At 54.4% G+C, this 13268-nt stretch overlaps 2 protein-coding genes across 2 annotated transcripts in view; both read left to right on the top strand.

Annotated features, from left to right (window-relative positions):
• Positions 1 to 6082, top strand: part of LOC103801161 (olfactory receptor 51G2-like) — a 7199-nt gene extending 1117 nt beyond the window's left edge. Inside the window, exons 2-3 of the mRNA XM_009073567.1 lie at positions 4150 to 5066; positions 6000 to 6082. Coding sequence (XP_009071815.1) covers positions 4150 to 5066; positions 6000 to 6082 — 1000 coding nt within the window. The remainder of the gene's footprint in view (positions 1 to 4149; positions 5067 to 5999) is intronic.
• A 4264-nt stretch (positions 6083 to 10346) lies between these two features.
• LOC103801160 (olfactory receptor 51E2-like) lies at positions 10347 to 11297 on the top strand. The gene has a single exon (XM_009073566.1). It carries the CDS (start codon positions 10347 to 10349, stop codon positions 11295 to 11297), a length of 951 nt encoding a protein of 316 aa, XP_009071814.1.
• Positions 11298 to 13268: the final 1971 nt, after the last annotated feature.

The following is a 13268-nucleotide window of genomic DNA, read 5'->3' as shown; positions in this document are numbered from 1 at the left end:
CTCCCCACACCAGCCCAGCCAGGCTTTGGGAAAAGCTTTTCTGTTTCTTAAAGCTGAGAAAATAGCTGAACAGCTCCTCACACCTCCCACACACTTCAGGAGCCACGGGGCTAGGAAAGGGGATTAGCAGAACCCCAGCGGGAGTGGCTTGGTGGGAGCAGAGCACAGACATCACTGCAGGATTCTCTTCTCCTCTTCTCTTCCCTTCCCTTCTCTTCCCTTCTCTTCTCTTCCCTTCTTCTCCATCCTCTTCCTTTTCAAGAGCATCCAGAGGAGGGACATGGAGATGGTGAGGGGCCTGGAGGGGCCACACAAGGAGTGGCTGAGAGCACTTGGGTTGTTCAGCCTAGAGGAGACTCAGGGCAGAGCTCAGCAGGGTCTGCAGCTCCTCCTGAGGGGCAGTGCAGGGACAGCTCTGATCTCTGTGCCCTGGGACAGGGACAGGATGAGGGAACAGCTGAAGCTGTGTCAGGGGAGGGTTAGGCTGGAGATTAGGGAAAGGTTCTTCCCCCAGAGGTGTTTGGGCACTGAACAGCTCCGAGGGCAGTGGGCACAGCCCCAAGGCTGACAGAGCTCCAGGAGGATTTGGCCAATGCTCTCAGGCTCAGGGAGCAGTGTTTGGGGTGTCCTGGGCAGGGGTTGGACTTAGATGATCCTTGTGGGTCCTTCCAGCTCAGGATATTCCATGACTCTATGATCCGATGACTGCAGAAGTGTCTCTCAGTGCCAGAGGTTGTTTCCTACAAACACAACACATGAGACAAACCCACTCTCTCTCCCATGGCCTGGCCCAGGCACAGAAATAGAGGTTAAAGGCAATTTCTACCTTACCACTGAGGTGGCAAAGATAAACTCATTGCCACAAGACACCTAGACACATCTCTTGACCCATCTGAGGGCACATCCACTCCTAGGACTGTTTGCCTTTGTAACTTCCACTTTGCTTTTCTTGTGCAATAGATTATGGTTTTAACTAACCATTTCATGTCTCACTGGTCAGAGGGAGATATAAACAGACCTTCCCCCCGTCATCCCCTGAGAGCAATGCTGCAAACTCTTCCCCTGCAAGATTTAGCCTCATTGCCACCACAATTCCACGCTCCCCCTGAAAATGAGATGCTTTGGCAGCACAGAGGCTGCAGCTCTGAGCCATAAATCACAGGGGCCATAAACACATCTCCCAGTGAACTCCCAGGGGAAATCCTGGGCTGGAACCATCAGTGCTGCACACACTCATTCCCTGCGCTGTGTGTGCATGAGGAGCTGAAGCTGCAGCTCTGCTGGGCAGGGTCAGCACTCAGGGCACAAATAAGCTCTGCCTCCCAGGGCTGCAGCTCACTCAGGTCCTGCTCTGCTCTGCGGCTGGAGGTGCTGCCTGTGCTGCTCCCAGAACCCCCAGACCCCACTGCCACTCGGTAAGTGCCCCAGGGTCAGCAGCTCCACTGGGCTCCTCTTACTCCTTGGTGGGACAGCAGCTGGGGTGGGGAGGGATGAGGAGCTGCTGGGGAGGTCCAGGCTGCTCCACGGGACCAGCCGGGAGGGACGTGCTGGATGTGGTTTCAGCTGTGGTGCTGAAGGGAAGTTTGAGCCATCAGTGCTGCTTGTTGTGCTGTGGCTTTGCTCAAGAGTCATCCTGCTCCTCCACCCTCAGGTGCCTATGGCATGTCCCTGTCCCTGCCTCTGAAGCCAACAGAAACTGTTCTCTGCAGGTGCCGAGTCCTATGCTGACCCTGCTCCCTCTGCCGAGGGTCTGGGCCCTCTTGGTTGCTTGAGTTGGCAGAGATGCTGGTGTGAAAGCAGCAACATCTGTTGGGAGAGGAGCAGCTCTGAGTCTCAGCCCCCCCAGCTGCAGGGCCCTGCTGCTGCAAGAGCCCTCAAAGCGCCAGGACCTGTTGATGGGTGTCAAAGCCAGGGCAGGGCAGGACATCAGGAGGTGGCTCTGGAGGGCTGGGGAAGGAGGGAGGGTGCAGTGTCCCCCATGGGGTGCCTGAGGCCTTGCCCCAGGCAGGCTGGGGAGCTCCTGGGCAGCAGAGGAGCTCTGGGTGCTGAGCCTGTCTGTGCCAGGGTGCCCTGGCAGGCACTCCCGGAGGGCTGTATGTTGTCTATAGACATGTGTGTGCTGTGTGTTATCTATAGACATGTGTGTGCTGTGTGTTATCTACAGACATGTGTGTGCTGTGTGTTATCTACACACGTGTGTGCTGTATGTTGTCTATGCACACGTGTGCTTAAAGAAAACCACACATGGTTGTCTCTAGATTCTATCCACTCTGTGTGTATATATTGATACATCTCATTTCCAGACACACAGACATGAGACATGGAGGGATGAAACCCTCCGGGAGCAGGATCTATGTCAGAGAGAGCAGAGTGAACCAATCCCATTCCTAAGGAACTTCTGTGTCTGCCCAAGTGCTTTGAGGGGAGGTTGGAGCATCCCCTGCAGCCCCAGAGGCTCTCACTACTCTCCTTTCCTTTCTTTTCCTCTGCATCCACCTCCACATCCCTGGAAAGCTGTTGGCTCTCAGTGCCCCTAAGAGCTCTGGACATGTGCCAGAGGCTGCTCCGAGGGACACAGAGAGGCAGGGACAGAGGGACAGAGCCCTGCACACTCTAGGGATTCTTCAGCCCTTTAACACACAAGGGACTGGATTTGGCACGTTGATTTCACAGCACTGCAATGGGTTGGGTGGGAAGGACCTTAAAGTTTATCCATTCCCACCCCTGCCCTGGGCAGGGACACCTCCCACCAGCCCGGGCTGCTCCAACCTGGCCTGGTTCACTCCCTGTGCCAGTGCCTCAGCACCCTCCAGTTGCTGTTGGGTTGGGAGAAAGGGAGAGCTCTAAGCCCCCAGTGAGGACCAGAGGTACCTCTGACAGTTTCCTTTGCCACCTCCCAGCCCTGTGGATGCCCCGGGGAAGGCAGTGCCTGCCCACCCACATCTGAGCCATCCCATGAGCTGCCAAGGCTCTCCTGAAGGGCTGTGACTTGTCCCTTCAGCACCTGACACGGCAGAGCTACAGGTCAAGGTGATTCCTGGTACCAACATGTGTCTCTGCCTTGCCTGGAGGAAATCAAACCACTTTAATTCTGAGTTTCCCCATCCCTTACCTGTTGCTTTGCCCTAGAGCACAAGGAGGACATTTGTCCTCGCTGAGCTTTGGGATTTATTGCCACATTAGACTCTCGAGCTGAGAATCTAATGAAGCAAAATCACATTAGGAGCATAATAAATACATCATGGAGGAACTGAGTGTTGCTCAGAGCTCAGCTGAGCTCAGTGAAGCCTCTGGCTCACAGCTCAGGCTCACAGTGACTGTTGTGTGTCACAGACACAGAAGGTGCAGCAAGGCTGAGGCACAAATGTTTTCCTCCTTCAACTAGCTCCTGGTTTGCACATTTGCTGCTTTTCTCCATCCACCCAGAGAGTCATCCTGTCACAGAGAGACTCGGGGACCGTGTCAGCCTTCCTGCCTGTCTGCTGGGTGCACTGTCCCAGGCAGTGTAGGACCCTGGGCTGTGCCAAGGCTCACTGGACGATTCGGGATGGAGAGACTTTTAAGAGTTCTCTAGTCCAACCTCCTGCTCCAGGCAGGGCTAAATGTCAGCTCAGACAAGACTGCTCAGGGCTTTGTCTAGTTGGGTCTAGAAACCTTCTAAGGATGAGATGTGCAACCTGTGAGCAACCTGCTCTGATGCTTAAGGAGCAATGCTTGCTCCTCCCACACTGATGAGTCTATGCTTGATAGTCCTCAAGGAGAAACATTTTACTCAGTCTAAACCTCTCTTGTTCCAACGTATACCTGTTGCCTCTCATGCTCCTGCCATGCTCTGCTGTCCATCCTTTGCCTTTGTTTTAGGATGTGCTGGATTGCTCAGAGTGCAGCCACGTGTGACACTGTGGTATCTCTAACCATGCCTATTCAGCCCAGGGTACCTGCCCAGCTTGGAGAGGAGGTGGAGACCTGTGGGACTTCTCTGCTCAGTGGAGAACCCAACTGTGTGAAGTTGCTGTTGGTTTGGTTTAGGTCTGGGCCATGGCAGAGCTGAGCTGGAATGGAGCTGATGTTGGTCTCTTTCAGGTCTGGGGTATGCCAGAGCTGAGCTGGGATGGATCTTGACTCACAGCCCACGTGGGAACCGAACAGCTCCTTCTCCCAACCTTCAGCTTTCTTGATGGGCATCCCCGGCCTGGAGTCTCTCCAGCCCTGGCTCTCCATCCCCTTCTGTGTCCTCTACCTGGCTGCTCTCCTGGGCAACTGCATCATCCTCTTCATCATCAGGAAGACCCAAAGCCTCCACGAGCCCATGTACTACTTCCTGGCCATGCTGGCAGTGACCGACCTGGGCTTGGCTCTGTGCACCCTTCCCACCACGCTGGGGCTGCTCTGGTTCCACCTGCGCAGGATCAGCTTTGATGCCTGTCTCACCCAGATGTACTTCATCCACATCCTGTCCTTCGTCGAGTCCTCGGTGCTGCTGGCCATGGCCTTTGACCGCTTCGTGGCCATCTGCCACCCTCTGCGGCACCGCTCCATCCTCACCAGCACCACCGTGCTCAGGATAGCTCTGGCCATCGTGCTCAGGGGGGTGGTGTCCCTGCTGCCCATCCCCTTCCTGCTCCGGAGACTCACCTACTGCAGCAGGACTGAGCTCTCCCACTCCTTCTGCTTTCACCCTGACATCATGAACTTGGCGTGTGCAGACATCAAGGTCAATGTCTTCTACGGCATGATCATCCTCCTGACCACGGTGGGGATGGACTTTGTCTTCATCGTGGTGTCCTACATCCTCATCCTCAGGACCGTGCTCAGCCTGGCCAACAGGGAGGAGACCCTCAAGGCTCTCAACACCTGTGTGTCCCACATCTGCGCTGTCCTCGTCTTCTTCATCCCCATGATCGGACTCTCCATGATCCATCGCTTCGGGAGGAATGTTCCTCCTCTGGTGAACACTCTGGTGGCCTACACATACCTCACCATCCCTCCTGCTCTCAACCCTGTCATCTACAGCATAAAGTCCAGCCACATCCGGAAGGCTTTGCTCAGGGTGCTGCGGAGGAAGAGTGGGACTGTCTGGTAGCTTCCCCCACCAACTCTGCCAGAAGGGGCTGCTGCTTTCTTGGGCAGAGCTCTGGGACTAGTTTCTTGGCCAGAACTCCTGGACTGGTTTCTTGGTCAGAGCTCCTGGACTGGTTTCTTGGCCAGAACTCCAGGGCAGGTTTCTCGGTGCTCCATCCACACAGCAGGTCACTGCCAGAGGAAAGAACTGCAGATCCACTTGGACTCTGTCCCTCAACCCAGACCTGTGAACTTAGATGTTGTGACCTAATACGATGCTTTCAGCCCTTCCAGCAGCCTGCAGACACCCTGGGCATTAATGATACATCCATTCGGACGCTTCAATTAGAGGGAGACAATTAAAAATGGTCTGCATGACCTATTTTCAAGTCATGAGATGACTCCAAGGAACTTCTATCTCATGTGAGGCAGAGGTGGCAGATAAGGTGTAACCTCCCCTGAGAGACCCTCATGGTCCCGTCAGAGCATCACAGCACAGCTAACCCAGCAGCAAACTCCCCAGGACAGGGCCTGGGCCAATAGTTCGGAGCCTCCGTGAGTGTTCCAGTCAGTGGTTGTGCAGCTGGAAACATCCCACAAGGTGGAGCTCAGCTCCAGAGGGTGAGCAGGTCCTGTGAAGGGCCTCAGCACTCACAGCCCTCCCAAACCAAACACTCAGCCGCCCTCAGTGCTCGGCAAGTGCCATCTCCATCCTTTTGTGCCTCTCTTTCAGCTGTCAGTGAGCCCGAGCAGCTCACCACGTGCTCTGTCCCAGCCCTGTCTGCATTGAGTGTGGTGTGTGTGCAGCACCTCCAATAAAACACATCGGCTCCTTGTGAGAGGTCACAGAACTTGATTTAGCCTCTTTTTTTCCTAAGATAGTAGGTTGGAGTTGCTTGAAATCCCCAGGCTTGGCAGCAGAGGAGCAGGACTCTGAGTGAGGTCTGTGAGGTGGATTTGGGGGTTGTGGGGGCAGCAGCTCTTGGGGAAAAAAGGGTTCAAAACATCATGGAATGGCTAAAATTCCTGACTCTCAGAGCCATGTGCTGTGTCCTCGCACTGGGATCTGCCAGGTACTGACTGTGCCCCCAGAGGGGTGGGAGGGGATCTCCAGGGGAATCCACAGGTGGGAGGTGATGGTGTGTTCCAGCATCTCCAGCTCTGCTGTGGTTGGGTCTCAGCCAGGAGTGCAGAGAGGTTTCCTGGTCCTCCTGGTCATGTCCTGACACAGACAGACTAAAATGCCTCAAAATCATAGAACAGAACGACAGAATTAAGGTTGGAAAAGCTCCGCAAGACCATCCAGTCCAAGCTGTGACCCATCACCACTTGTCAACTAGCCCAGAGCACTGAGTGCCATGTCCAATCGTGCATATTTCATTGCTCTCCTTTCACAGAGCTCTATTTTTGCTGCTTTTAACCCACACTTTGGCCAGGCTTGGCCATGGTGGAGAATCAGCAGCAGCACTCAGTTCTCCCCTTGGAACAGTGAAGCTGCAGAGGGATCAGGGCAGGATCTCACACCCCAACTGGTCTGTTCTTGCCTTCTGCTGCGCACTGCACCCTCCAGCCCAGCCCAGACTGGTGTCTCTTCTGCTCCACACAGAGTTGGAATAGAGAGAAGCTAATGAGAGAACAAGTGCAAGGTACTACGGCCATGGCATGGCAATCCCAGGCACAGCTACAGGTTGGGTGGGGAAGTAACTGAGACCAGCAATGAGGAGAAAGACTTGGGAGTGATAATGGATGAGAAGCTCACCATGAGCTGCAGTGAGACACTGGCCCAGGTGTGAGACACGGGCCCAGGTTGCCCAGGGAGGCTGTGGCTGCCCCAACCCTGGCAGTGTTCACAGCCAGGTTGGATGAAACCTCGAGCAACCTGCTCTGGTGGGAGGTGTCGCTGCCCGGGGCAGGGGTTGGGGCTGGGTGGGTCTGTAAGGTCCATTCCAACTCCTGAAAGTTCTATGATTCTATAAACATCTCCATAACATCCATAAGAGGATCAGGGAAGGTTCCTGGGGGAGCATTCCCAGGCCACTGTTTGCTCCGTGTTGTGCTCATTATCTCGCTGAAGGTCCCAGTGAGCCCTTGCAGGATGAGATGTTGCTCAGCACCAGCCCCCAGGACCTCTGCCTGGCCCTGGGGAGCACTGGGATAGCACCAGGGGATCCCAGTGCTCAAATATCTGTGGGTTAACCTGGGAAGATTAGTATAAGGGAAGAACTTGAAGGAGAAGAGCTTGGCTGGGGCCACCCCTGCCCAGCAGCAGCTCACACAGCACTCTGGAACTGCAGGTTCATAGCTCTGAGATGACTCTGAGGTTGCTCCTGTCTGAAATGTCCAGAACTCCTCCCTGGCTGTTGGTGCCTCCTGGCTGGAGTCTTTCCCCCAAACAGCAAAGCCCAAGGATCCTCTGGCAGAGTAAGAAAAGGTTTGTGGGGACAGGGAGGGCAATTGTGGGGGTGTATTGGCACATCTGCCAGCACAGCTGGAGAGCAGAGAGGCTCACAGGGTGTGTGGTGCCGAGCCATTCCATGCCATGCAGCCACTCAGGGCTAGGAACCATCACACAAGGCACTGCCTTTGGGAATGGATGTTCCAAACCTCTGTGATTGCCTCTTGGCATTGGGAATTTAGTGGTGGTTTGACACCTGTGTGAGAGAAACAGAGAGAGAGGAACCATTAGAGCTGCTCTGTCCTACCCTGTGATGCTCCAAGGGCTCTGCTTTGGGCCATGGGAGCACTGATGGTCCTTGCCCATGGCTTTGTTCCCTAGGAGGCACAGGAGGAGCAGTGGGAGATGTGTCAGAGGCATCTGTTGGAGAGGAGGAGAGAAAGGTAGGACAGACATTGGGCAGGAATTGCTCCCTGTGAGGTGCTGAGGCACTGGCACAGGTTGCCCAGAGCAGCTGTGGCTGCTCCATCCCTGGGAGTGTTCCAGGCCAGGCTGGATGGGGCTTGGAGCAGCCTGGGCTGGTGGGATGGGATGGGCTTTAAGCTCCCTCCCAACCCAAACCCGCGTGTGATTCCGTGATTCTCTGGGATGAGCTGCCGTAGCTGCTGCTTAGGGTCCTCTGGCTTGGAGGGACTTGCTCCCTGAAGGTGCTCACCTGCTGTTAAAGGAGGTTCCTGGGGATGGGAGGATTCCCCTAGGGAAATAAACCTGCATCTATTAGTGTTTTAAAGACACAGATGCAGTTTTCATCCCTACACAGCCAATCCCTCCCAGCAGCTGGTTGAGATCCCTCCAGCAACCCTGAGCCACTCCTGAGCACACAGGTGCCTTGATCAGTGCCAGGGAGTGATGAGCTGCAGCACCAGGGATGGTCTGCAGTGTGCCACAGCCTCATTCCCCCAGAGGCACAACAGGAGGGCAGAGATTCCCAGGGGGATCAGCCGTGATCACCCCCAGTGCTGAACCAAGCTGCCTCAGGCACCTGTTGGGGCTTTGAGGCTTCACTTTGCCTCTCACTGCAAAGTGCTTTGCAGCCAGTGGCATCCCTGGAATAGCTCCTGGGCACTGTGACAGCACAAATCCACCCACAGCAGGAGGAAATTGGGTATAAAAAGCCGTAATATGAGTCTTATTTGTTCCAGATCCAAGATGTAAAAGCCCCAGAGCAGGGGAATAAAGTCTGATGCTATCTGGGGTTTCAGCTCTAAAACCCCCACGTTATCACAGCCCAGTGTTGCCACCGATAACTGCACCAATAACCTGCAGGTTGTGCCAGAAGAGCACTTTCCAGCATTGATTTCCACGGACTGGGGTGAAAGGAATGAGCAGGGAGCTCAGGTGTTGTGCAGGGCAGGGGATATGGGGATTGATTCCAGCTCAGGGACAGCCAGGTACTCACCCAGTGCCTGAGGGCAGAAAGGCACCTAAAGCAAAGGCTTTTCCAGCTTCTCCTGCCCACTCCCCTTGGACCTCAGCACTCCTGGGAGATTTGCAGACACACAAGGTGAAGAATCATTGAATCATAATCCACTTATTTTTTTTCACTACAGATATTCTAATTTTTTCCATGTGTTTTCAGGCTGAAAGGGGGAAAACCCAGTTTATATGTGCACAGAGATGCAGGTGTCTGTGCCTGCCTGTGCCTGGAGCAGCTCTGGGCAGGGGGAGAAGGCTCCAGCCCCACTGAGCTCCTCCCTGCCGGGCAGCACAGCCACAGGGGAGAGCTCAGGCTGCACTCGGGTGTGAGAGGCAGCACTAAAAAGCTGCTGGGCTTGTTAATATTTGCGATTCTGCCCTTTAAAAAGAGAAGCAAGAGTTCACCTCTTGGGGTTAGTGTTTTAAATGTTGATTTGGTGCTGCTCTGCCTTCAAAAGGATCCAGGCAAGTTCTGCTCACAGTCAAGTGTCATTTGTTCACTGCAGCTGCTGCTGCAGAGCCACACTGGGGAGTAGAGCTGGGAGAGGAACTCTCTGCATCAGTCTGGGGCATCCAACAGGCACCAACCCATGGGACTGGGGCAATCACAGAGTCACAGGATGGGTCAGGCTGGAAGGCACCAACCCTGGCAGTGTTCACAGCCAGGTTGGATGAGCCTTGAGCAACCTGCTCTGGTGGGAGGTGTCCCTGCCCAGGGCAGGGGTTGGGGCTGGATCATCTCTGAGCTCCATCCCAACCCCTAAAATTCTGTGACTCTATGACCACAGTGGGTCACTGGTCCCACCTCCCTGCCCAAGCAGGGCCACCCCAGAGCACATGGGATAGGATTATGTCCAGATGGGTCTGCAGTATCTCCAGTGAGGAGACTCCACACCTCTGTGGGCAATCTGTTCAGTGCCTGGTCACTGCACAGGGACGAATCATAGAATCATTGAATCATCAAGGTTGGGGGAGACCTCTCAAATCATCCAGTCCAGCCATTAACCTGCCACTGCTGGACCTCCCAAACCCTAGACCAGATCCTCCAGTGCCACATCCAGACACCTCTTGAACACCTCCGGGACTGGTGACTCCACCACCTCCCTGGCCAATATTTCAGTGTCTGAACAGCCTCATAGTGAGCTCAGTCTGTGCAATTAAGTTTCAGTATTCTAAGTAGTTCTTCCTCGTGTTCAGGTGGAACTTCCTGAGCATCAGTTCCTGCTGTTACCTCTTGTTCGATTGGTTTCCACCACTGAGCAGAGTTTGGGTCCATCCTCTTGGCACTTCCCACTCACATGACTGAACACATTCCTGAGGTCCATCAGCCTTGGGAAAGGGTTTGTAAAGCTGCTGTTTGTGCTTGCCTTGCAGCAGGGATTGGCATGGCATGACACCTCTCTCACCCCAGGCCATGCCCTTCCCCAACAGCTCTGCCCTCAGCCCCTCATTCCTCCTGGCCAGCATCCCGGGGCTGGAGGCTTCCCAGGGCTGGCTGTCCCTGCTGCTCTGCTGTGCCTACCTTGTGGCAGTCACGGGGAACAGCTCAGTGCTGGTGGTGGTGAGGCTGGAGCCTACCCTGCACACCCCCATGTACCTGCTCCTCTGCATGCTGGCGGCCACCGACCTGGCCCTGGCCACCTGCACCGTGCCACGGGCACTCTGCTCCTACTGGCTCCAGGCCAGGGACATCAGCTTTGGAGCCTGCCTGCTGCAGATGTTCCTCATCCACAGCCTCTCAGCCGTGGAGTCCTCAGTGCTGCTGGCCATGGCCGTGGACAGGTACGTGGCCATCTGCCACCCCCTGAGACACGCCGCCGTCCTCACCAACGCGTCCACAGCCAGCCTTGGGCTGCTGGCCGTGGCCAGGGCAGTCCTCTTCTTCCTGCCCTTGCCTCTGCTCCTCCTGCCCCTTCCCTTCTGTGGCCCCTGGGGGCTGTCCCACTCCTTCTGCCTGCACCAGGACGTGATGAACTTGGCGTGTGGCAGCACCACCCCCAGCATGGTGTATGGCCTCACTGCCATCCTGCTGGTCATGGGGCTTGATGCTCTTCTCATCTGCCTCTCCTACAGCCTCATCCTCAGGGCTGTGCTGCGCCTGGCGGCCTGGCAGGACAGGCTCCGGGCATTTGGCACCTGTGTGGCCCATGGCTGTGTGGTCCTGGCCTTCTACGTGCCCCTGATTGGGCTCTCCGTGGTGCACAGGTTCGGGAGGGACCTGCCTCCCATGGTCCACGTCACCATGGGGTTCATCTACGTCCTGATGCCTGCTGTGCTCAACCCCATCATCTACGGGGTGAGGACCAAGCAGATCCGCAGGAGGATCTGGAGTTTGGTTCGTGTGAGTGACAGAACTCCCTGGTGAGGGGTCACTGTGCCCTGTGTGCTCTCCAGGGGAGGTGAGATGGTGTCCTCAGACCACCTCATCTTGTGTTACACCAGTCTGTGGTGCAGGACTGTCCTCTGTGTGTACTCCAAGGTGCTGCCATGAGGCAAAAGGTAAATGGTGATTGTAAACTCCTTCCAAGAGTGTTTTCCCTCACCAAGCTCTGAGAGAATTCACCACAAAGACTTAAATCCATCCCTGACCCTGCAGGTTCTGCAATCAGAAGGAGAAATGACTCATCAAACTAAGAAAGACATCTCAAAATTGCCCTTTTGTTCCCATTTCACCCCCACAATAGCAGAGCAGAGACAATGCTGCAGTGGTTGGGATGATTTGGGTAATTCATCACTCGTGCACGTGGCACATTCCCATTCCAAAGCCTTTGCCAGACGCTTTGGCTGCAGCATCAGTCTCTGGGTAAGAGAACCACAGCCAGTGATGCTGCAGATGCAGAAATGCACTTCAGAGAAAGAACCTCCTCCCCCATCTGTTCTGGCCTGTTGGGTGCTCAGCCAAGCCCCACTCAGAGCCAGTGATTGGCAGCAAGGGAAGAAATAATTTCGGTTACTAATTGCACTCAATAAAATGAAAACACTTCAAGTGAAAAATAACCAAGTTCCAAATGTCAGTGAGAATTCCAAGCTGGAGGAAGTGGAATTTCCAGGTCAGAGGTGTCTCAGACTTATGACTCCACACAGGAATTCCTAAGAAGTTACGAGTTAAGTTCAAGATCTTCAAATTTAGAGACTTCTTTATGTTTCCCATGAAACAGAGAACCAACAGCCTTTGCTCTCTTTCTTCTCATGACTCTTCTGCCTGTGGGACACCACAACAAAACTCACAGTATCACGAAAGCCACAAGCCCTGGGGCCAGTGGAGAAGGTCTGAGAGCAAACTGCATTCACCTTCCACCACCACAGGATCAAGGAATGGCACCTCTGAAGGTCATCTGCAACTTCTCTGAAGGACCAAGCTCCAGCAGGGCCAGCAGGACAGAGGGTGACCCAGGACCACGTCCAGACAGCTTTGGAGCATCTCCAAGGGTGGAGAAACCACTTCATATTTGGGGAGAAGGTTAAGGATCCTGCGAAAGGATGAGGCACAATGGGATGTCCCAAAGAACCACAGGTGTGAAGAGCTGTCACTTCCAGGTTTTGCCCTAATGGTCTTTGTCTTATTAAAAATAAAGCTCCTTCCAACCCAAACATTATGTGATTCCGTGCTAAGGAGACAGGACTGGAACTCTGGGAACCAGAAGGATGCAGTAGCAGCTGAGCCTGATGTGGTTGCAGCATTGTTTGACACCCTGGCGAGCTTCATCACCCAGGCTGAAGCTCAGGTACCATTGCCCAGACAAGGCCCTCCCTGAGCCTCCTGTTCTCCAGGCACCAACGTTTGGTGCAGTTTGGTGTGGTTTATTCCAAGTGCTAACAAACACTGAGAGAAAACGGACCTGACTTTGCAGTCTGTGCTGGAGCAGCCTCAGCCTCATGAAATACACGTTGCTGTAACCTTTTCTGCTACGTTAATCCTTTTTGTTTCCAAACTAAACCTCCCGTTCCAGCAGGTTCCAAGCAGTTTCCATCTGGGCCTTCCAGGCAGCTTTGCTCCCTGTCACTTGTGGCAAGTTCTGCTTTATTAGAGCTTAGAAGGGTAAAACAAAACATTTCATAAGACAAATCTGCACCTGCCTAATGCCATTTGGGAGGTGTGAATGAGCTGTGGGTCTAAAGCCATTTCAGGTAACCTCAGCACTGAGCTGCTGCTCCTGCTCGTTCTCCATATGTTCCTGATTGGTTTTTTCTCTCTGTGCTGAGACAGAAATGAAAAAAGAGAAATGAATGAACCACCCAGAAAAATGCTGCTTTGTGCCTCCCCCTCACTTCTGTCTCAGAGAGCCTCAGGTTAAACTCACTCTCATCTTGTTTCCCCACCTTTAGCCAGGGACTG

Source organism: Acanthisitta chloris, unplaced genomic scaffold (genome assembly GCF_000695815.1).
Source record: "Acanthisitta chloris isolate BGI_N310 unplaced genomic scaffold, ASM69581v1 scaffold20124, whole genome shotgun sequence".
Lineage (NCBI taxonomy): Eukaryota > Metazoa > Chordata > Aves > Passeriformes > Acanthisittidae > Acanthisitta > Acanthisitta chloris.
This window is presented reverse-complemented; position numbering and strand designations above follow the sequence as displayed.

Bases quoted from the DNA above. Each gene is read 5' to 3' on its own strand.
- LOC103801160 (XM_009073566.1), top strand. From the start codon at position 10,347: ATGCCCTTCCCCAACAGCTCTGCCCTCAGCCCCTCATTCCTCCTGGCC.